The sequence below is a fragment of the Anas platyrhynchos genome, chromosome 12, assembly GCF_047663525.1.
Source record: "Anas platyrhynchos isolate ZD024472 breed Pekin duck chromosome 12, IASCAAS_PekinDuck_T2T, whole genome shotgun sequence".
In the NCBI taxonomy this organism is placed as follows: Eukaryota; Metazoa; Chordata; class Aves; order Anseriformes; family Anatidae; genus Anas; species Anas platyrhynchos.
Window position 1 is genome coordinate 6,518,884 of NC_092598.1, and position 24,777 is coordinate 6,543,660.

At 34.2% G+C, this 24,777-nt stretch overlaps 1 protein-coding gene across 2 annotated transcripts in view; it reads right to left on the minus strand.

Moving 5' to 3' along the window:
* Positions 1–24,777, minus strand: part of WWOX (WW domain containing oxidoreductase) — a 509,171-nt gene that overhangs the window by 395,349 nt on the left and 89,045 nt on the right. For both annotated transcript variants that reach the window (XM_005018259.6, XM_013098287.5), the window contains exon 6: positions 5,910–5,998. In XM_005018259.6, the coding sequence (XP_005018316.1) occupies positions 5,910–5,998 (89 nt within the window). The remainder of the gene's footprint in view (positions 1–5,909; positions 5,999–24,777) is intronic.

Here is a 24,777-nt window from a genome sequence, read left to right on the forward strand (position 1 = left end):
TCTGAGGAAGGCGATATTTCTTGCATTCAGAGAAGAAATTTAAGGTGATCTGGTGGAAACGTCATGATCTCTTGCCTCCAGTAAAAGGGGGGATGGGTTAAACTTGAGAGATTTTTAATTAAGAAAATACTGGAAACAGTCTCTGGATCCACTTGACTTGACACATGCTACCACAATGGGGTAATTGTATATGAGAACATAAAAACAGAAGGAAAGAAAAACAAAAAATGAAAGAAAGAAAAAAGGTATTTATGCAGAAAGCCAATCCCTAGACTTTAATAAGGCACAGTACCACCACATGGGGAGGAGGGTGCAGGAAGAAAAAACAAGTTTCATCCTAATATTATTATGAATGCTTCAAATGCAGTCAAACTTTGATCTTATTTAAATTTAAGATACGTTCTATCTGCAACAGTAACTTCTGAACTATGCATGTTTCCATACTTAATTCAACATGAATATTTTTGAGTATCTCAAAACGTACAATGTCATCCAGAAGCTTGTGTCTAAGTAGCACTGTCAGAATGACAGCTATATATTTGGGGAAGTTCAAAAGACAAATTTAATAGATCAACTGTTTCTAGCTTTAATTCACAAAATATATTTCTATAGATTTCAAAGATTTGTGATGGTTAGAAAATATATTCACACTTTGAACAACATTATATAGTGGCAATGATTGTCTCTAACATCAGTTAACATCAGAAGTATCTAACAAAGATACTTCTACTACAGAACTGTTAATGACGTTATGGCATAATAATATCACTAATAATTCATTTAAATCGTATATTTAGTTTTTCAGGATCCTTTGTTATCTATGCAAGAACTTGCTGAACAGATCTCATATGGAATATGTACAAACAGAATTTATCACACATCTATGATTTAATTGTGAATAAATTTGAATTAAAATATAGTAATAACAAGCATGCAATACGTCAGTTACAATATAGGCAAATCCAGAAAAAGAGTATTCTAGAGTACATTTTTAGCAGGCTCTGAAATCTTAATTGCACCCACAAGATTTCACAACACTTCTGCTTGCAGCATGAAAAATGAATGTACTCATGGAGTTTGAGGCCTCAGTAAAGGAGTCCAGCTGAAAATCTGGCCCTCACCATTTTGGGTCTGGTTAGGGAAATAATAAGAGACTAAGGTTCCAAACAGAGACTCATAATTCATAACTGCTGTCTTTTCTGTATTTCTACACACAGCATAAATGAATAAACTGTTAGCATACGCCAATTCTTAAAAAAAAAAAAAATGCAGTGAAAATCTACATACAGAAGTCCTGCATAATTGTGAATTGTTGCTACCAATTCAGAAAATTCTCAGTAGTAGCTTTTGGCAAATGCTATTTTATGTCTTTAGAGTAATTCAAGTTTTTTCAGGATAATTTCTCTCTTTTTTTTTTTCCCCTTCAAACACTGGGAACATTAAATTGGTTTGGCTGAAGATTACTTTAATTCAAACCAAGTGGCACTATGCACCACTCAAAACTAAAGAGGCACATAAAATTTCATGTGTAGCTTTACTGCTCAGTTCTACCTACTAACTGTTCTGCTCATGTCAGTGTTCTTATGCTGAGGATCAGGCAAGCACTATGCTTCACGATTGGAAATATTGGCAGCAATAGGTCAAAACATATTTTGGAAATTTTGGAACTGAAACATTAGCCCTCCTTCCCAATTAAAGCATGGAGGTTTTAGTCAAATACATGATGACTGGGAAATAGATACCACAGCATCACATCCACAAATCCATGCTCCTGCACCAATACCAAACCCTACGGACTGTGAACTACCAAAGATGCTGGCTAGGTTTAAATGCTACATTGCATAAAAGCACAGGAGGGCAGTAATTTTGTCTATAAAGTGGGATTAATACCAACCATAATTCCTCACATTGTGCCCACTCAATGAAGAGGAGATTCAACTCAGTGTTTTCTAGTTCCAAAAGCCTAATATGAAAGATTTGATTGTCTGCCTCATCCAACTGCACAAAAAGCAGCTAATGCCAAATCCATCTTAGCCCAGAACGTTATTATAAACAGATCATTTGATTTTCCGTAACAGAGACATTCAATCAACTGCCTGAGCTGGAAAATAGCAGAAGGGAAAGACTAGATAAAGCTAGAAGAAATAACTGGAACAGTTAGCCATTAGGTGCACTGAGGCCTTTTTCCTGCTCTCACCCAAGCCCTAGCACCATGTTCACAAGGAAGGTGAAAGTCATCCACTGCTGGCAGAAATTCCCACTGGGGAATGTTTCTCCAGCCAGGGATATTAGAAGAATGCCAGAAATCACAGTAAAAATCACAGAAATTACAGCATTGCATTTCAAAACTACAAGAGAGCCTAAAATTAGTCAGTACTACCATACCATAATGAATTGGCTTTCAATATAGAATTTGTTCTGTGAACTCTTTGGACCGATCTTTTATCAGGTAAGACTAACATTTCATATATTAGTCACATCATGTTCAAGTTGTGCTCCAGTCCCATAATGAACTAAGAGGTAGATCAGCAATATTGTTTTATTCTGTCAGAAGACTTTGGGAGATTCAACTGCAATTTCTATACTTACCTTATTCTGCCCACAGCATCTTTTTAACTGAGAGAGAAAGAAAAACTGGAGAGCATCGTTCTCTTGCTAAGGTAAACTTATATTCTGCTGTGATCATGAGAATATAGGATCTAGGATCACCTGTAAAAAGCCTTCTATCCCAAAACTTAATTCGAGCCTATGTAAAAAAAAAGTCTCAAAAAGTAACAGCTGTATCAACTCAAGACTGTAGATAACAGAAATAAAAGAACAACTTTTTTTTCTGTGTGGATAAAGGATTTTCTAGAGTATATTTATAGGAATATAGCATAATTTACCAGTGTTTATATACTCTGAGCCCGATTTTTATCCATGGACAAGGCTGCAACACCTAACAAATCCAAAAAGGAATAAAAGGTTCCTATCAAATATCTACAAGGCATAAAAACTTGAAGATGAATCATCTGATTTTTACTTTCAAATAAGAATGTCTTCTTAGCTCTTGAGTTCTACTCTGATTTGTATTTAATGTTTGCTTCCAGAGTAACTCTATCCTCCTGTTTATTATTTACGTTTTTCTTAGAGCTCCCTCTGTTGCATCATTTGTTTTCTCTACACAACCAGCCCCTGTTAAAATCCTGCTGAACAAAGGCTGAAATTTCTTCATTCTTCAGGTAGTTTCCAGAATCTCTCAGATTCTCAAGCACATTGAAGAATTTGTTTTTTTCGTGATTTACTATCTTAGCAATTTTTTCCTCTTCCACCATGAAACCTTTCCCCAGCTACAATAGGTTTTCATCCTTCAAGTGGATGAAATTTAGGAATACTTCTGAATTAGTTCCATTTTAGCTTTCTCATTCAGGAGAAGATCAGTGACACACAGTCCTTTAAGACTGTCTTCCAATAGCTATCAGCCAGGGAAGAACCTGCTCCCAAGCTGTGATACAGTTATGAGAATATCCATTTATGTGCTGACAAGATGTAGTATCCAGGCCAGAAGTGTTTCAGATGAGCAGAATCTCAAAAGACAAGCAAATCTACTCTCTGTTTTATAAAGTTTCACCTATTGGGTCAGGTGGCACCAAGACCAATAGTTTCTGTAGAATAAGAAGACACTAAGAAGTGTAGAATAAGAAGACACTAAGAAGTGTCTTAGAAAGCAATGGTAGAATAGAGAAATTAAGCAGACAAGAAAACTGGCTGCTCCCAGAGGTTTAAGATGTTCACCACTGAATAGTAAAGGCCTCTTCACTGTGTATTTGGAGAAATAAAAGTGCACGTGTTTATTGAAAAGCATGTGTGTTCATATACAATTTCTCCTTCACACTTAACAAATTACTGTAGTTTTGCCCAAGAAACCGAGATCTATAAAACTCAGAACTAAACATAAGACAGTGTGTCCTCTCATACAGGTACATGAAAGCAGAGATACCAAAGCCTTATGAAAGTTTATGGACTTGCCAGCTTATGGACTTGCCAAAGCACAAAAAAAAAAAAGATTCAGCCTATCACTGAAGCCTGTAAGATTTTTTTCAATTGTTCAAAAAGCTACTGATGCAAAGGAATCACTGATCTGACAAAGGCCTCTAGACACGACCGCAAAACAAACAAACAGAGACAAAAGTAGTTAGTGCACATTAGGGCTGGAAAACACATAGGACTGGCATTGCAGTAATAAGATGCTATTGCTATGTAATTGCTTTTCTGACCATATCCAGACATAGTTAAATCAGAAAAAATCAGAGCCAGAAAAACCTAGTAGGTCTTCCAGTCCATTCTCCTGCCAGTGCAGATGATTGTAAGGTAACTCTTCTGTATCTGCATCAGATAAAAGACCTACAGCCACAGGCAGTGTGTGGGGTCTGGTTTCCATCCAGACTCAGCGTTTAAACAAAATATAGCTGGAAATTCATTTTTGTCAAAACCCCACAAGTTTCACAGACCCTAGATGCAGACCTTAGATTTTCCTATAATGCTTAGAGTAGTTCTGCCAGACACACACTTCTAAGCACAGATGCAAGACAGAAATATCTAAAGGCCAGACAGAGACTGTTTTCTATTACTAAATTTTTTCAAACTAAAATGAGAGTGAAACATCAGTAAAATCTGTCCATCACTGGCAATACAGCTAAACAGTGGTAAAACAATATATGCTAACAGAAGTAAAACAGAAGTTCACTTCTAAGGATTTATAACATGCATACCAAATGGACTACATAGGATGACCATTTGATATGATTGGCAACACACAAATCAAGAGCTACATTTGAAAAAAGGGTAGTTTTCACTGTACCATATCCTGTTTTTAAATAAATGTAGCATATTAAAAGCATGAAGGAATTAAATTAAATTTCTTTCTAATCTTTCTGTTCTAAATTAGAACAATTACTGTTCTTAAGTTATGAAACTGAGTTGGTATCAAAGCATAATACTGCAAGGATTTCTCTTTCTACTTCAAAAAAATTTGAACATATGAAGATGCTGTATGGTAAGAAAACTTTGTTACAAAGGATTTTGGCAATAAAGAATCTTGTGTTAGAATTCAGTTTTGACAATTCTTTGAATCTGAAAGACAGGTAAGTACTAAAATGTCATCTGTCTATCCAAGTGAGATTTAGCTTTGGCAGTATTTAAAGAGTGAAAAAAAAAATCATATATATATGATTTTTTTCCCCAAAGACAATATATTTTCAAAGCTTTCCAAGAGGCCATATGCTCTTCACAGGTACAGTAATGTGTATGTGTTACAAAAATATTTGCAGAAAAAAAGCTAAGTTTGAACAGTCACAACAATCATTTGGACAAACTGGATAAAAGCACCACATGTAGAATTCATTGTCAAGAGCTGATACTTAGAAATTTCAAATCATTTCTTCAACTGAAAGATGGTTGTTTTGTCAAGCTAAATTAAACCAGCCATTTGGAAGTTAACTTGATTATTGCAATATAAATTGGCCTATTGCTAAGTTTTGGCTGAAAGGGCTATGTTTTTTTATAATTTATAAAAAAAGAGAGAGAGAGAGAAGGCTAGACAAGAAAGCAAGACAAGTCTCTGAACCCTTGCAAACTACAGCAAAACTGATAAAAGTGACCTAAGCTGTTTTTTTTTTACAGTTCATCTTTGGCCCTACTCAATAACGATAGGGGTATCAATGCCCCCGTTTAAGCTTAAGCCGGGGCTACACATTGAATAGTCAGAGAAGTGTAATTACTATAATTTTTTTAAGATGAAAACAAATAGTCTCATTCATCTACTGTAGTTTCTGATCAGACCAACTATGGTGAATGCTGCCAATTTTTCTCAGCTCATAAATACATTGAAAATACAAGAAATTATTAAATATAATCTTCTGAGTACTTACACATTCTTGGATTTGAATGCTTCAGCAAACTGCTGCACACTGTGAAGAGAAGCAAGGTCTAAGGTCATTGCTTCTACCTTGGCTTTATGCTGAAAGAAGAAAAAATAAAATAAATAAATAAAAGATAAATAACAGCTTGTTTAGTTCACAGTATCATATATACCTGTTATGAAACGTCTGATTCTCTTGTTCAACACCAAAGTGAATACAAATCATCAAAAAGAATTGATGAGCACAATATTCAGTGCCAAAAATAGCATTTTATTGTTGTGGTTCTGCTAAAAATATACACCATATAGTGCATAGCTTTAAATAATACAATAAATTGACACAAGGTAGTTTTGAGGTTAATATGGTATCATTTTCCTTCCATTTAGCTGGTGAAACTCCCATGTAAGTCATGAAATAAAAGGTACAGTAAGCATTATTCTTAATGCAAACATTTTTAAAGTATATGCCAACAGAAATATATTCAGTAAATACTCAATAAAACCCAGCTAAATTCAAACTTGTACATATTAACCCAAAACAATCTGTTGTTCACAGCAAGTAATAAAAAAGACAACATAAAATAAGTGCAGAAATCAACCTGTAAGCCTACATAGTTTTTCATACAGTAAGAGTTTACCAGGGTAGAAGATTTTCTAAAGATATTGTTTATGATCTTAAAGCCAACTTTTCATCTAGAAGATGGCGCAATGCCACAATAGGTGCAAATGCCACAAATAGGCACAATGCCACAAAATGACAGGTTAACCTCAAGGTGCTCATCTCAGGCACCAGCCAAACAGCATTTTTTCATATTTTCTACTTCAAGATCCCTGCCCACGTACCTTTTGAAATGCTTACACTCCAAACCTGAGAAAGAAATGAACCAAAAGTCTATTTCCATTGCAACGGCCAATCAGCCAGGATCAAGTGGACCTCTGCCCTTCCAAGTCACAACGTTGAAATTGCTTTCACTTGATTCGGTTATGTGAATGCATCATGTCTCTGCACTGCAATGCCCAGCAGTCTTTAGTTCTTCCGCAAACACTACTTTAAGACATCCTCTGCAAAATGCAACGATGTACATGTGCATTTGTGCTTGCCTTCACGTTTAGGATCAGTGCTGCTCTGCATCTCACAAACTTTGGCACCTACAGGAAGCCAGCAAGAGCCCTGTAAATCCCCCCCAAACCTAGAAATGCCAACCTTCAGTCCAATCTGCTTCTCACTCAGGAGAAAAGAAACTAGAGGGACATTTCCTGCTATTCCAACTTGCTACCTATAACTGTGCATACGTATATACATACATGTATATATGGCTACATATAACTATACATCGTCATTTAGACTGGTTATTAGCACTGCTAGAAGAAAGAAGAAGAAAAAGATGAGCAGATACTGTGGTGCTATGTAGCCAAAGGCAGCACTTGAGTGGCAATAGTAGATTTAGCAGCATGGTGCAATGAGATCTACTGTGATTACAAAGTAATACAATGGGCATTTTTGGAGGAACTGAAAAGAGGTATGTGTATCAGCACAAGAGGTAGCCAAGAATAGCACTCCCATTATCTCCAAGTTTAAGCAATTCATCCAATCTCTGTTTCATTGCATCTGGTGCTTTTCTCACTGCATTTTTTTTTTTGTTATTTATTTCACTAGCACCCATTCTGCCTGCTACAGTTACCTTGCAGGTTGGGTTTAAATAGAATGTCAGTCAAATTCCTTTTGTCCCAGTCCAGCCAGACTTAATATAGCCAAAATTTTGACAGCTTCAGTTCCCATCAGGAAGTATCAATTGATGGAATCTGAAAATGTTAAACACAACATCCTTATGAAGAGTCTTTTCACCCTCACAAGACACACATCATTCAAGTCCTGGGATTCATTTTGCCCCACTGGGTAAATGTTTTCTTCTGTTTGAAGGTCAGAGACTTGAGAAAGTCGATGCTGCCTTGCGTTACGCAATACAGCTGCATAACAACTCTTCAGATCAAAGCTGCTTACTTCATAGAGAAGTAGTATGCATAGCTGGGTTTATTTCGCTTCTGCTTTCCTCAGATGAAACATTTTCCTGCTTCTCCCGAGGGGAAAAGGACAAGAATGCTATAAATACAGGGGCATAAGGGGGATCAAAAAAATAAAACTAATTGTCAAGTAGTTCAGCAGACTATACCACAAGCTGTTAGTTACTGTCTTCTTGGGGACACAGATTCAAGTCCACATGGTATTGCTTAGGTAATGCTTTTGCTCTTGGTGTCAGATTTTAGGTTTCTGCTACCGATTCCAAGAATGCAAAAGAAGTCCTAGCAATTCAAGTTCAAAAAAATAAATAAATAAAAATAAAAAGAGTATGATTACTCCAAAACACTTTCAGAAATAGAAATTAAAAAGACTAAAATTGCCCTGGATTTTTGGATAAATGTATTGAAGATATAATGATCAAAAATTTCAAAATCAAAAATTACTGAAAGTGATAAGTGGTTAACTGTTAGATAGTAAATGCAAATTATAATTATTGTCTTTTTGGTATAAGTTCCAAAAATGAAATGAGACCATCTTTTCAATTCATGCTTCATTTTCTTCAGCCAGTAAAATAGTTTATTTCAAACAATTTAACACTACTCCCCCTTTCTTATCCTTTTAGTTTTGATACACATATGGTTGCAGAAAAAGATAAAAGAAAATATTTGTTAAGGAATTCAAGAAACCACTGACAATGATCTGAGGAAAATTAAAAAGGGAGGGCACAAAGAGCCATAGTTTTAGTAATTTTTTCTATTGAAGAGGTAGCAGAAGCAAATGACAAAATAATTTTTTCCAATATTCTTCTTGCTTTTGCTTTTTTAAAAAGGCTGACACCAACAGCTTCATATGTGCACAAGGTGTGCTCCACACAGGAGACACACACTTGCTCTGTTTTCCTAATAGAAGAACCTGGAGCATGCCGCATCCAAAGCACTCACAGGAGAACATGCCACCCAAGTTTATGAAGGCATGCAAAAAGCCAAGCTGAGTATTTTCTCGAAACAGTAACTGGGGAAGGAACTGTGGGCTTTGGCAAGCTCCCCAACTTTTCTGTTTCAAACTCTTCTTGGCAAACTGAGATTCAAGCACTTCTCACTCCACAGAGACCATCAGTTCCTTCTGTAGCTTGAGAACGTCAAATGCTAAGCCTTTAGCATCAATCCATTTTCATTCCAAATTTTTCCTCTCTCTTACTGTTGCAATTAAAAAATAAAAATAAAGAAATTTAAAAAGCAACATACTTGCAAGCTACATTTTTAATAATGTAAGAATAATTCTAATCAGTGACAAATATGAATATTTTGTTTGTTTTTAAAAGTAGCTCAGTATTACCTTTGTTACAATGTGTTCCCTCTATGTGTCAGAAGCACATATGCACATATTGCGGTATTTAAAAAAAAAAAAAAAAAGAAAAAAAAAAAAAGAAAAAAAGAAAACACACAACTTTTATTATTATTTTTTTTTTTTTCTCAAAGGCATGATAACTGTAACCCAGTCAGAACCAATTGCTAATGGTATACTGCAAATCCTGATCTAACATGTCATAATTTTATTATGTTGATGTCTCTCACCATTTCACTTCATATACTTTTGGTACTGAATTATGCCTCATTTTATGTTAAGAAATCTTAAATGGGACTTGTCACTTTCCCAAATACAAAAGACGATCAAGCTTAAAACTGACTTCATAATATTCAACACACAAAGGCAGAATACTCCAGATTTTTTGTATTAAGTTGATTAAAGATATTAATGCTCCCTCTACTACTTTATTTTCAATTACATTATTGAAGGTGAAACTAAATAACAGAACAGGTGTACAAGAATTTAGAGAGCTCACTTCTAAATCACAGCAGCATACCAATATGGTGCCTATAACGAGCCAGTGCAAAACAAGCTGGTACCCTGGCTGCAGATCCCCCAGGACAACCATCCCAGTCACAGCCGGATCAACTTTCTCAACCCGACAGACCAACTTGGCGAACTGGCAGAAAGGAGAATGCACACAAGAGGGTAGAGCTTTCGTGGTCTGCTGAGCCTGGTGAAAACAATGACAACTGGAACCAACTGAAACAGCGCGGTTTGGAGGGGGAGTATTTGCATTTCATGAAGCCCAAAGAGCAGTTGGAGGCTAACAATGTCTAGGCACCAACATCCTGTCTTTGAAGAAAGAGCCGAAGGCGTATCATTCTCTAGCTCCTAACAAGTTCTCTTCTAACAACAGAATTGCATTGTGAAAAATGCGAAGAAAAAAAAAAATAAATTATCTTGTATTTGATGGTTTTATGCCCGATTCTAAAACCATTTTATCAATATTTTCAAATAAGTTTTGTTGCTCTCAATAGAAATAACACCAGCAAAAAGTCTGTTTAGGTTTGTATGCAAGATGCTCCCTATTGAAGTAAAAATATTAAAAATGCTTAAGTGCAATTGGTTATATTTTGCACTCATGCTAGAAAAATGCTTATTGAGGCAGAAACTAACAAGAAAGTGAAAACATCCAGAAAGCAAGCAATTTCACTATATGCAATGTATTCACTTTACAGCTTAAAAACTGTTTAAAAATGAACACTGCATGGTAGAGTAGTTTGGCAGTAAACATGATTGTGCATTTGTGTCTTGGTATTGAAGAAGGAGCCCTTTTTCATAGTGAATTTTTCATTCAAATGTAAGTGATGATTTACGTTAAATATAGGTAAAGCACAGCTACATTTTCCTGAAGGATTGCAAGGAAGTGAAGAGCAGTACAATAAGTTGAGGCATAAAAGCTTTCTCTGTCATAATATTTATTATAATGGCATATAAAATAGCTGAAATAAATAATAGATGACTAAAAGTAAATTCATATGATAAAGAATCTTTCAGCAGACACCATTACTTCTGACTGCTCCAGTTTCATAGAGAGTTGAAGAGTCTTAATAAATATGCTGTAGTCCCTGTATCTCATGTAAGTACAAGTCATTTTGTGAGGGGCTACTTAAAAGGTAACATAGTGGACACTAGATAATTTACTGCCTAATTTTACTCTCAGAAGGTATCATGTATATATCTGGCATTTAAAATCCCTTAACTCAAAACTGAATACACAGCACAACAACTAAAATATCTGACTTTGAAGGACTGAAACCATAATAAATTGGTTAAAATTAAAAAGTTTGCTTTGATTAAAAAAAAAATCTTGATGACATGGTATGCAAATAATTATTTTATGCAGTGTGAGAAATAGAAAATCTTCAGAAAAAAGAAAAAGAGTTTGGTATCAAAACTGATGAAAAGACTATGGATTTATCTTAAAATAGGTAAAATGAACAAATACCCAAAACTCAGCATATGACAAGCAATGCCCACATAAAACCACATTTCCGTGCTGAGGACGAAGTAGAAGACGTTTTAGAAGCATGTCTGACAATTTGACACACAGCTTATGACAGTCAATAGCCAGTACCATGCACTATTTATGGAGGTACATAATAGGGAAAAAGGCTTTCACTGAGGATTAGGACTGTAAGTATTATTGTACCTAATGTATTCAACATTTGGTACTTCATGCAAAACTGTATTTATGTAATGCCAGCTTCATACTGTTGTGGGCTTTGAATGTTATACATTTACTTCTCATGGAACTGAGTGGGACAAATGAATCTTAACTGCCTCAAAAGTAACCAAATGCACATACTAGATGCTTTAATAATACATTCTTATGCTACATTTGAGATACCTTAAAGTCCATTAGAAGAGATCATGGTTGAACAGTTTTACACTAATTTTTCTAGTTTTTCTTTACCCCATATCAGAATTTTCTCTATATTACTTTCAAATTTTCACTAACTTTATGCAAGAGAAGAGGTACACATAATAAAAAATTACCTAAATATTATTTTATTACCAATACATGTGATCTACAAAGAAATAACTGGGATTGATTGTGATTCTTCATTACAATCAGAGATTAAAAGGATTTTGTTTCTTTCTTTGGAAAGAAAATGTAATGCTTGATTTCACTATTTCCCAACATGTTTGTTTTACCTATATTTTAGTTATAATTTACTGGTTCAAATTATTCTAGTACTCATCTTGCTCAGTCCTGTTGAATACGTTTTCATGCTGCAAATTAACTTTCTCAAAATAATGATCTTATAAAACCTGGTTGTTCCTGTTTAAGTAACAAGATCTTCATGTCCTCCACAAAAATGCAATTCCAGCAGTGGTTGCCTTCATCCAACTCAATGAATAGCATGTCTCTGGAGACCAAATGGGTCAAAATCAGTCTACACATTGTTAGGATTACCGATCATCCTCGGACCTACATTTTACCATGAAGAATAGCTCATTATGATTATTTTCCTTTTCTCCACCCCTTCTGCAGTACATATATGGATGTTTGGCAGAGAAATATTTTTGGTTTTACCGTCTTCTGCAACTTAAAGCAGTAGGAGGCCTCTTCAGAAAAATCTGAAGCCATCAAGCTGAAGTGTGATTGTATTACAAATGCATGCCTTAAAGCTGAAACTGTAGCTCCCTACAAATGATGGTCTAAAACAAACTTCTGAATTGGAGATTTAACTATTAAGCTCAATGTGATTATAAAAGCAACAAAGAAGTCTGGATCTTCAACTGGCAAAAAAAATAAAAACTAAGAAAACAAATGAGCAAATTTAAATTCTGAAGACAAGAGACATGAAAGAATAATAAAGAAGACCTGATAAGGAGTTCCAGCTTTTGAGAATGCCTTACACCAACCCAGCACTTGGCCTTCCCATTTAAACAAAGCACTATTCACAGTAATATTTTTCCTTCTGCCAAATACTTAATTTACTTATAATTTAAAACCTATGTTATAAATACTACTATGTGAAGTCTCTAGGTACAGTTTGTATATTTGAGTTGGACATGGAAGTGCTTTCTCAGTTATGCAATCAGTCATTTTAAATCCCCAATATTTCTGAACTGTGTATCTATTTCCATGTAAATGTCTACTTATAAAAGGAAATACAAAATACACTTATCTCTTTCTTTGTGGCCACTCAATTTTTATCAGGTGTTAATATATTTTATTTTCTTCAGCAATAAATACCAGTACTATGAGCAATATTATGTTATTTCACAATCTGTACATTAGCTAACTCTTAGACCAATATCTCTGCAAATTTGGCCCTTTATATCTTCTGAAGACAACTATAAAGAAAAAAAAAAAAAGGAAAACATCTGCATTTCTTTTTGAAATTAATATCTTCAGAGAAATAAACTACACCACAACAATCCTAAGTCATACTTAAAGAGAGTAAGGAAAGTCAGTTTCCAAGGAACGTTTTTAAAATTATTTATTCCTTAACCATACAGAAGAAAAAAAGATACTCAGAAATTACTAGACTATAATTTCGGAATACTTCAATTTACAGGCTCCAAATGTCCCTGATTTTTCTTGGATGCACATGGTTTCATTGCACGCAGTACACATCTGCTTCAATAACAAGAAATTACATGCATTTAAAAAAATATCTACCATAGGTTTTGGCAGTAGGAATTTGTCTAGCTCTTAATGTACATGAATTGCTGGTATTTCCTTGGAAGCCTACTTTTAGCTGCTTTTTTTTCTTTCTCTGGATGTAGATCGTTTCATTCCATCTCCAAACCTCATTCCTGTAAAGCTCATTTGAATTTATCTTGGGGAATCTCAAATAATCTTGGCAATATATTACATGTGTATGGTTTACTATTCTAATAAACATATCTTCTTGTTTACAGAATAATAGAGGGAGCCTGGGAACATGTAACAGGATCTGGACTGTGGAGAGCCTCCTATTCAAATGCTTTCAATTCTTTTCATTCTGAAAGATTTGAAGTGATAGCAGAACACATTGTCAAAGCAGCAACAAGGCAAACAGCATTGAGATAATTTACAAAGTACACACTTCTAAAAACTTGCTCAATATGAAGTCTTAAGATTAAATAAACCAATGGGTTGTTGAGAAATATGCAATAGAGGTGGCAATGGATTTTTTGGAAATGACAGAAGTTGGAGAAAGAACGAGTATTTCTAAACAGATTGCAGCAGTAACACCACTGTTGCAATACTGTATTATTGTTGTTAATCATCTACAACATTAAAGATACATTATCTTATATATACTGCTATGCATAAGCTGACATATAAAACTCACAGCAGGATTTCACATCAATACTTTGCACATACAGAAAATGTTAGCATCCTTCCTACAGATGCCAGGCAAGACGAGAAAAGCATGATGGTCAAAAGGGCAACAATGTTTAAGTAAATACAAAATGAACCCTTTTCCCCTGTTCTCTCATGATCCATAATCATAAGCTATGTTGTTGCCTGAAAGTGCAGACATGCACTGTGCAGTGCATTAATCCTTCAAACACTAACAGATGCTGGCAGGGATTTAGGCTGGAATGTATTTACAAAGTGACAAATTATGTTCCATATTATACAGAGAGAGAAAGAGCACCCACAAATAGGCTGATAAATGTCAGCTGCAGTCACGACAAACGGTTTATTTTTATTATACTGTAACCACAAATGTTTTTTGCAGGGAGGCCCTAAGATTTATTTGTTGCAGGAAAAAACAAGATTATATATGACACAAAGTAATAACTGTGAGATCACTGATGTTCTGGGCAGCTTGCCCTCCTGGAAGCTATGTTCAGATTGAAAAATGTTGCTTAAAAATGGTATGTTATATGACACAAAATAAATAGTTCATAAATCTGTATTGAAACAACAATAACTAATAATTAAAGACAGGCTTAGGACATGGCTTATACAAGTTCAAAGGAAAGCTTAGTATTTCCTGTAGTGGAATGCTGAAAAAGAAGTAACAATATTAAAATAAATCTGATGAAATTGTTTCAGATTAAAAACAAAGTGCTATAATTGCTAGATGGATGCAATATATATTTTAAATGTGCTCTATGCACATTTAGTTCAGCACAATTAATTGGCAGAATAGTGACGTCTGCAGGTTTAAAAATGCATTGCAGCTATTATGAAGTACATCCGTGAGGCTTGCCAATAGATTTAAGGTACAATTTCCACACATACACACACTCCTAATATTGGGAAAACACAAATACGCGTTTTTAAACAACATTACTTCTTTAATCATGAATAATTTCAGGATGCTTTAACATAAGTAGACATTAATACATTAGACAAACAAGGAAATGAAACAAAATGAGTAAGTATCTTCTTAAGACATTTTAATTGACAGTTCACGGCTTATAAACTCCTAGCTCTAAACAATATAATCTATTTATTGTGGATAAAAATAAGTATCTATTTTATAGGACAGTATTCTCAAAGAAGTAAATGTATATACAAGTTCTTTCTTTTGTTTCCACAACTGTTCCCATCCCCTACCTAAGAGATACATACAAAATGATACCATTTCAGGTCACATTGCTATGCATGTAATTTTAGAAAGTGAAATAAAAGGATGGAATCACATTAGTAAAGATTTCTTGTAGAAATAAGGGTTGGCAGGATCAGGTTTTTAATATACACTCAATACAGAAAATACAGTCTTTGATGAAATAATATTAAGTCTTTCTGCATGTACAAGAAAATATCAGGCATATTTGAACAGTACTAGAATATGGAAACCTGACATCATGCTACCTGAGTTCTGATGACACAAATAGGATATTTTTCTGTAATTTCTTCTCAAGGAAATAAAATATTATGTGACAAAGAAAACAAGAACAAAATAAATACAAAGACTGGAATTAAATTTCTGTGGATATGTGGCCCGTTTCAGGAGTCGTTTTGTTCTATTTGTCATCAACAATGTAGATATAAAACCAAACACATCATTTAAAACCTAATGTAATTCCAGGGATGCCTAAAAATCCCTGATCAAAGTCCAGACCATGTATTTTACAGATGCAAAAAGCTGATTGTGTTCAGACACAGACTGAAGGGGTCATAAGGCCATGTCACATTGTCCTAATAATTAAGAATGTTAAAAACAGCTTTAGCATAAATGTGGTTGAAGTCCAAAATAAACTGCCTCATTTTTAAGTACTGTCATCCTAAAAATCTGAGGTTTTCTTTTATCAAACATGTGTGATTTCTTTGGATAAAGTTTTGATCTACAGATAACAAAAGGACTCCAGAAAAACTGTATCATGCAGCAGTGGGACTGTCAATGCTCACCTACTTACTTACTATTATACTTACTTTTCTTATAGAATTTCCTAAAGAAAAATTGCCAGTGAATAATGTAGTTACACGGATGGAGACTATACATGTACCTTAGTATTATATTCTTACAATATCTGTACATACAAAACAAGGAAGTGCTGCTACTACAGCAAGTGAAGCAGCAAGAAAAGCATAATAAAAAAAACTAATTTTAACTTTAAAAATCTGCCTGAATAGCATGCAAGATTGATATAAAATGATTGATATAAATGGACATAAAATATGTTTTATGTTTTAGAGGGTGGGGGAAACAAGGGAAAAAAACAAACAAACAAACAAAAAAACTCCCTTTCCTTATTTCCCTTTCAGAAAAGAAGCCTGAAACACAAAGAACTGAAGAGAAGCAGCACAGTAAGTCTGTGAGTAACACTCTCTCTACAGAAAGACTTTTAGATCCTTTCTGCAGTTCTGCAGCCACAAGGGCTAATGACACTCCTAAATGTAGTAATTCAATTATTAAATTAATTTTAATTTAACAAATATTTTAATTTAACAGATGTTGTCACATAGCTAAATAATTGGCATATATTTTACCTTAATTTTATAAATGACTTAATTTTTTAATTTACCTTAATTTTTTAAATGCCTTTTTAGCTAATAGCTTAGGCTTTTTCCAAATTTTAAGGTAAATACTGGCTGTACGTACCCGAACACCTGAAAAAATAGCAGTAACTGTATATCTTATCCATATGCCACATGCAAAAATGTAAAACATATTAACAAAAAATCAAAAAGAAAATTTCTAAGCAGATGTTTATAAACAGAAGGTAATGGATAAAAACCCAAACACAATGCTGCATTATGTTACATGATTCACTGATGAACCCATTGGAACTACAGCAAAAAGCCCTTCTGGAAAACTTCCAGAAATTAAAAGGTGCAAACAAGCTGCCTAATACCCTTGCGTAGACTGAATTCTTATGAAGAAAATAAAGTTTATTGTCTGGAAACAGAGAAAGCATGAGGAAAGCACTAAAGCAATGGAGGTGAACAATTAGACAGATGTTCACTTAAGGAAATAAAGAGAACAGAAGAAGCCATCACTGAGGAATTTTACGAGAATACTGACAACTCTGCACCTCATCAAGGGCACTGGTAAAGTTAAAGCCACTGAAGCCATTTCTATTCAACTCCATGATAACTGCTGACCTTGCAAAAGTCTGCATTTAGCAAATGTGGCTTAGGAAAATAGCATTATACTTTTTATTTTACTATTTTTCCAAAACACCATTTATGTACTGTACTGTATATTTCAAGAAAGTAAACTATTTCCTTGTATATTACATATACTCACAATTTTTCCTATGTCTGTGCATCAGGAAAATCTACATAAAAAAAAATCATCATCATATTTGTCATTTCAGTAAAACTGAATAGTGTTAATTATACCTAATCTTCATATACAAATGGCTGAAATGGCTTTTGCTTAATACAATTATATATTACTGTAGTTGGAAGTTTGCATAGAGTACTATATATTGCAATATGATTATGGTTTAAAACATACAACTTTGACATTTTTGACACAAAAATGGTGGAAAACCAGTATTTTGTTGATAAACTATCCTATAGAGCAATTATATTCTATATATATATATTTATAGATACACACACACACATGCATTGATGTAGGCAAAAGGAAGAAAAGGAATTTTTCTTTAACAATAATAAGAGGATTTTTTGAGAAGGATAGAAGTCTTTTCTGTGCTTATGCAGGATGAGGTACTAATATAATTTGTTCCATAAACATATTTCTATTGTTTAAAATATCATTTCAAGACTATGCTTTGTGATAATACTTCCATTGTGGTTTTCCAGAAAAAAAAAAAAAAGAAGTATTTATACCCTCCAAATCTCAAGTGCACTACCAGTTTCTTTTTCTTTTATCTACTCATGTATTTTTAAAAATGACTCTCAAAGTAATCTGAAACTGTAGCTCAGTATCACTAACATGATTTTCATCATTTTCCTGTTTACTGTGGACTACTTCCTATTACATTCATAAATTGTTTCTGAACTGCAAATATAAACATAATACATACCACCTTAGCCATGTAGTACAGGGAACACTAGTATCAGAAGTGAACTACTCAGTTATCCAATTGCCAGAGCTCCCACCAGCTTTAAAAACCAGACTAGTCTAACTTGTATCGTTAGCATAACCTATTTCAGTATCAGGTTGTAGAGACAGGGAGGAAGTAGTAAATAATAGCTATGTAATAATCTATATATTACTCATACACAAAAGAAAAAAAATAATCCTATGGTACCAATTTTTAACAGCATGTTTTTTAAAAGCACCTGACTTTCTTGAGCATCAGCCACTTACAAAAAGGGACAGCTCTTTTATTCCAAACATTTTTGTGCCATTTGCAATTTAATCGGTAGTTTACTCAGGTTTGCAAGGGTCACCCTGCTTATTTCCTACACACTAAAGTTTCAAAGGTCCCAGTAACTCCAGAGAAATGAACAAGAAAATTTCATCATTCACATTTTAAATAATATAAAAGATGTGGAATGTGATTGATTTCACACTAGAGAGAATTGAAATTACAGTTATGGGATAGGGTTTTTTATGTACTGTAAGGTCAAGTAATAGTAAATAATTAATGAATTGTGAAACAAATTTTCTATAAGACAACATATAAATTATATTCAATAAGATCAAAAAGTGTAGTTACACCAAAAATCCATACAATATATCACAAAATGAAGAAAATGCATGATCCTGAGCAATAAAGAGGTTTTTGCCATTATATTGGAATTACTGTTACTCTCTGATGGAATATAAATAACATATTTCCATACATACCCATATTTTTCAAAGGTTTTAAATGTCAAAACCTATAACAAAAAGAAAAGAGAGGATTTTCGGATTTGTTTTGCCGTTGTTTTTTATAGTAAGATTTCCTCACATCTCCAGCAGTAAAGGTGCATCTCATGCATCTGAGAGCAGGATGATCAATTAGATCAAGGCCTAGAGAAAACCACAGGGCTCTTTCTCCAATCTTACTACTGACTTGGGCTTCAGCCAGTCTAAGGATTGCTTATCCATATTACTTCTTCACTAGCCTAAATGTTATGTTCTGTGATGCTGAGGCTGTATCTTAAAATTCATAATACATGTCGCACAATACAATATTGGAATGATCTTGATTAGACCTTCTTGGGCCATTGACATACAATAACGTGAATTCAAGTCAGGAGGACAAAAAGGAAACCCCCAAACCACCAAAAGTTACCCAATATATTTTTTTGAGTTAATATTTAAAATTAGTTGAATTTGGTGCTTTCTGGATTAGTAGATGGGAAAACTGTTCTTCAACTGCATGAAATTAATGTTCTGACTTGCATGATATAAAGAATTATCTTCTTTATAATAAAATACATATTCTTGCTTAGAGAAGAAATTATTCCAGCTTTCAGATTAAGCTGTAGCAAAGTATTACATATAGAAAAGGACAAAGGGGAGAGGAAAAATAACCAGCTTTTCAGGAATGGTTTTCTCACTTATCGTGGCTGCTTTTCAGTCATTTCAAATTGTTCCTGGGGATAATAAATGAGAAAAAAATACACATAGCAAAGTTCCTGACAAAATTTTGTATCAAATGCAGGCAATTTATCACACCAGTTTCAAAAATAGTCCAGATTAACATCCTTAAAATAAATACAAGTAGGATGATGGGTCTCTGGCACCAACTGTTTCATGCTATAGATCTGCTTGTTTTGAGTCATGCTACTTGCAGTTAATGACATAACTAGTGAACAGTACATACAGTCAAAATATAGTTTTGAGATAACTTACAAACACCATATTTTGCATAGTTATAAATTTAAGTCAATAACCTGTAACAGATACATATATAAACAGCTTGAATACAGTCCTGCCAAAATACACCAAGTTCCATTTAGTCATAAGTACTGATACATTGCCCTGAATCCCAGCGCAATTCTGTGTGGTTTCTCCTACCAGACCAAAGAAGAAGAAAACATGCAATCACAAATGAGAGGCTTGTAATATTTTATTTTAATCTTCTGATTGTATAAACTCATTCATCTTGCAACTTTTGAAGACGTGCACAAATAAACAAACTTGCCAAGGAAATCTAGAACAGCTTCCAATCCTTTACTGTAAAAGAAATGTAAATTTCCAAAAAAAGAAAAAAATAAATAAAATAGTAGTTTCCTTTTCAAAGGTGCTTATATTAATAGCATCTAAAATAAAGCAATTATCAAAAAACACCAATTACAAAGACTCAGTGAAATTACAAAGAAAAATTAAGTCACTGGAAATTAAAAATGAAAGTTAATTGTCAGCGAAGCTATTTTTATACTTTTATAACTATGATCTTATAGTGCAATGTGACATTAGAAGCAGTCAGAGCTACGCATTTTTTTCACAGGAAAACCATGGTTCCTATGCAGTATTCCACTGGCTATGCTAAGTAGTTTACAAAATCTTGTTGTCCCTATATTATTTCAGGTAAAAGTTTCATAACCATCATGTACTGTCAAAAAAGTTGCCAGACCTGACAGTGATACACAATGGCAGTGAACTTTGGAGTCAGATTATCATGTACTGTAGCTCAAAAAGCCCATAGCTACTGCCAATTTCTAACTACCTGAGTGAAAATAGGCCTTTTCTCTCTTCCCATGGAACCATTTAGCACAGTTTTCGAGAGACTTTTTTCTTTTACTTTATTCTGTCTTCTCTAATCTAGCCGGCAAATTTGATCAGTTCAAGAACACAGTGAATTGCATGAAGTACAACATAGCACTTCCAGGCATGACACACTAATTCTCTTAAGCCCTTCTGAAAAAGATGTGCCAACATAAGGCACAGAAGGTTTACATTTATAAGACTTTGATTAAGTAGACAAATTTAGGAGGACAGAGACAAGTTAAAGGAAAAGCTCCAAAAGTATTGAATTTTGTTAAGAAAAAGACAAAACCGGCATTCCTATAATCAACTAAATGCATGGATTATTTAGTAAGTGAAATTATCCAGCAATGAAAAAAAAAAAAAGAAAAACATCAATGAAGTAGATGAGGCAATAAGCAACTGTAAGCCAACCATTTAGATGCCTTTTAGCACTTGCAAGCATTTGGTTTCAATTCAGTTTTAAAACACCTCATGCTATGGCATTGGAGCTCTCCAAAATAAAAAATAAAAAAAAAATCACTCTAAACAGATAAGACAAAAAACCTGAGGCATTTCTCAGAAGTGCATAAAAAGCTGCGTAGAGGTGCTAAGTTTTAACTTTCTTGCCTTATTCATAAAGAACATGATGGCTATACACTTAAAAATAAAGTTCTACTGAGTACCTGCCAGCACTGTAAAGGTACACGGTACAATTACAGGTCTGGTTCCTAATTTCCTTAGTTCAATCCAGCACATTAGCAAATTCAAGCAAGTACCTACTTGCATTTTTAAAGATAAGGAGATAGGCATATCAGACCCCTGTAAACTTTTTAAAAGTTTATTAGTGTGCTCAGCTCCCATTGTAACTGACAGGAACAAAAGTGTATTGAAAACTTCATCTTTCCTTTAATTTTTATTTTTTTTTGCAGTTAAGAAGTTAAATCAGTTGCTGTAAATAAGTAGATACTTTTAAGATTTAAAATCCAACCAGAAATGTCGTTTTGTCGTGAGGAGCAGAAGGATGACAGCCAAAGGCGGGAATTGAATCACTTTTAGCAGATCATTTTTCCGTTTCAATTTGCTGACCTTTGTTTCCAAGCCACTTGATGCTGTTTCAAAGGTACTACAAAATGCCAAACCCCACACTGACCAGAGCGCATGAAACTGCTCAAACTCGGGCTCCAACACTACAAATGTTAATTCATCATCCTGTCAAATTAATGACATTCATTCATAAATACCATCCAATCTCCTCCACACCTGGCTGAGTCTTCTGTTCAGCCTAGTGAAACAAACTAATTACACAATTTCTCCTCCTGTCCTTTGGACTGTGTACCTCACTGTGTTTGAAAAGTGCAATGATATAGAACTAAAAGCTGGGCAAACACTCTTAAACTTGACAGAAGACCAGACAGGCCAGAGAACCCAGGAACGTTAGTTGCTGTAGTCAGTTGATCAGATGCCAAGCCCAGCTCTCTGAACACCATGTGTTAAGACTGTTTCACCAAGCCTTTTAGCTACCTTGCCCATGCAAAATTCATTTAAATGTTCAAGGCTGCTGATTTAAGTAAGAGTGTTTCTCCTGTATCCATGGCCCTCACCAAAAGTACAGCCTCAAACTACAATAGGTACTTGTACACACTCAACTTGGGCAAGTGAAAAGATGGACAAAAGAAATAGGGTTTCCTTTCCAACCTCCCCTTTGATAAGCTAGTACAGCTGTAGACTTTCACACTTATTGTATAAAACAGAAAGCAAAGCCCTCATCCTCCCTGATTCCAAACATAATCCTTCAGCTCTTACTTGGATATCTTAGGTAAAGGAGTAGGGAGAAGGTTCCCTCAAATGCTATTACCTTCTGCCCAGAACATTCACCCCTATAAAATGGAAGGCGCTAAATCAAATACTCTTAAGCATGAAAAAGGAGACAAACAGAGACCTCCTGTGAACCATTATGATTAAAAACAACCACATTATCTCCTGGCAAAATTTCATGAGCATCTCCATCCACTACGTAATACCTAAGAGCATTCACCAAGTAAAGCTCAGATAAACAAAGCACATGCATCTCAGAAAGGTTTACATATTCAGCAATATTAGGATTAAATCAATTCTAAAGATGGCCAAAACCAAACATGTAAGTTACCGTGGAAGTTTCTTCGTAAAAAATTGTGCTTAAGAATTTTAGGTTCCTCCAGAGTTTAAGGAAAGATGTTGAGGATTTACATTTTGAAATCAAGTGCTTAGTCGAGCAGTAACCCAGAATTTACATACCAAAATACTTTGAACAGAACTAGTCCCATATAGTAAGGCCAAGCTCTTTCTGCAGCATTTCTTCACAAGCACATGAATTCCGTTGAAACTTACTGATATGCGTGGCAACCTGCCATGTATTGTCAGCTGCAGAAACTGGCACCTCTTTCTAGATTGACAGCAAGCCTGACCTGTTAGGTCCAGGTTTTAGATGGTACTCAAATACTCTTTTTTTCCTATAGTGTTGAATTTTATTTGCTTACAAACCTTTAAAGGACACGTGTTTGTATGTTATCACCTCCTTGTTGTGTCCTGGTAGAAATGGACAGTGGCATTCATGCAGTGACCCATCTGCAGCCAACCCATTCTTTAAGCAGTAATACTGAACAGATTCCTGAATTTTAAAGCATCTAAGGGTGAGAATAAGAGCCAACTCACAAAATAATTTCTCAAGGTTACATGGCAGATCAGAGAAAGAATCTAACCAGAATCATCCAAGCCTCAAAATAATGTTAAAATCCTCATGGCATCAGCTTTCATGAATGTCCCTCTTAATAAGGTGTAGGAAAAAAAAAAAAAAAAAAAGAAAATTTAGAGCTGACCTTTAAAAAATATTCTTGTTATGCTTTTCAACCACTGTGGTGATAAGGAGGAAATGTTTTTCTGAATGAGTACACTGTACCTTTAATGGTTCATTTGTAGTTCAGACTAAAATCTGAACTATTTGTTGTTCATTGTTGTTATATTCTGTTCCAAGGTTCATAATTTGAAAATTGACTTTGGGGACTTTTTGCTTGGTCTATTAAAATGATTCATGTTGCATTCAACATAAATTGTGCGTACACAGAGGAGGTTTAGCACACGTATTCACAGTATAATAACTAAAGTGAATTTTGTACAAGCTGCAGTTTGTGGCATGGATGCAGTATCATTTGTCTTAATTTTTCTTCAGCATTACATTAGGCTAGTGCATTTACATTTTCAGGTATGGCTAAACACTTTAAAACTTTCTTTTTACAGCATGAGTAAAAAGAGAATCAAATCTACATGTTTATATGATGTAACAAAGTAATGCCTTTTTACTGTCTAAAGTACACATGGATTTACTTTCCATTTACCTTCTTGCACAAAGGCAACTGCAAAGTGCATGAAATATTTACTGCCTATGAATCATGTAGTGTTCCTATTAAAACGATGATAATGTTCTGTTTTACCTTTCAAAAACATATGGTAATAGTCATGGAGTCTAAGTGGTTTTGTCACTCAAAACTACCATTGTAATATCTAGTGAGGTATGAGAGTATCTAGAGTTTCATGAAACTTTAGGGAAATTTAACATTACTTAAGCTATGACTTCAGATACTATGCTCAGAAATACTTATTTTGCAAAATTTAAGTGGATTTGCCAAAGGAACATGAATCACAATAAATACATAGGGAGAAAAAAAAAAAAAGACGCAACTAAGACTAATCTAATTGTCACTCTGTCTTCAATGAGTCTCAGATAAAGCTTATCTGATGTATGTATTTATTCTAAAAAATAATTTCATATTTTAACATGGAAATTTTTGAGAAGATATTTTAACTTTCAGCTGAACAGTGTGATTTCTCACTGCAGATTTTTCACTGTTCTTCACTTCTGCAGTACAATTTTCTGCACACAGATTTTATTACATAAATGCATTTAGCCTCAGTACTTGAGGCTAAAAGCATTCAGAAATTCATGTCTATGGACA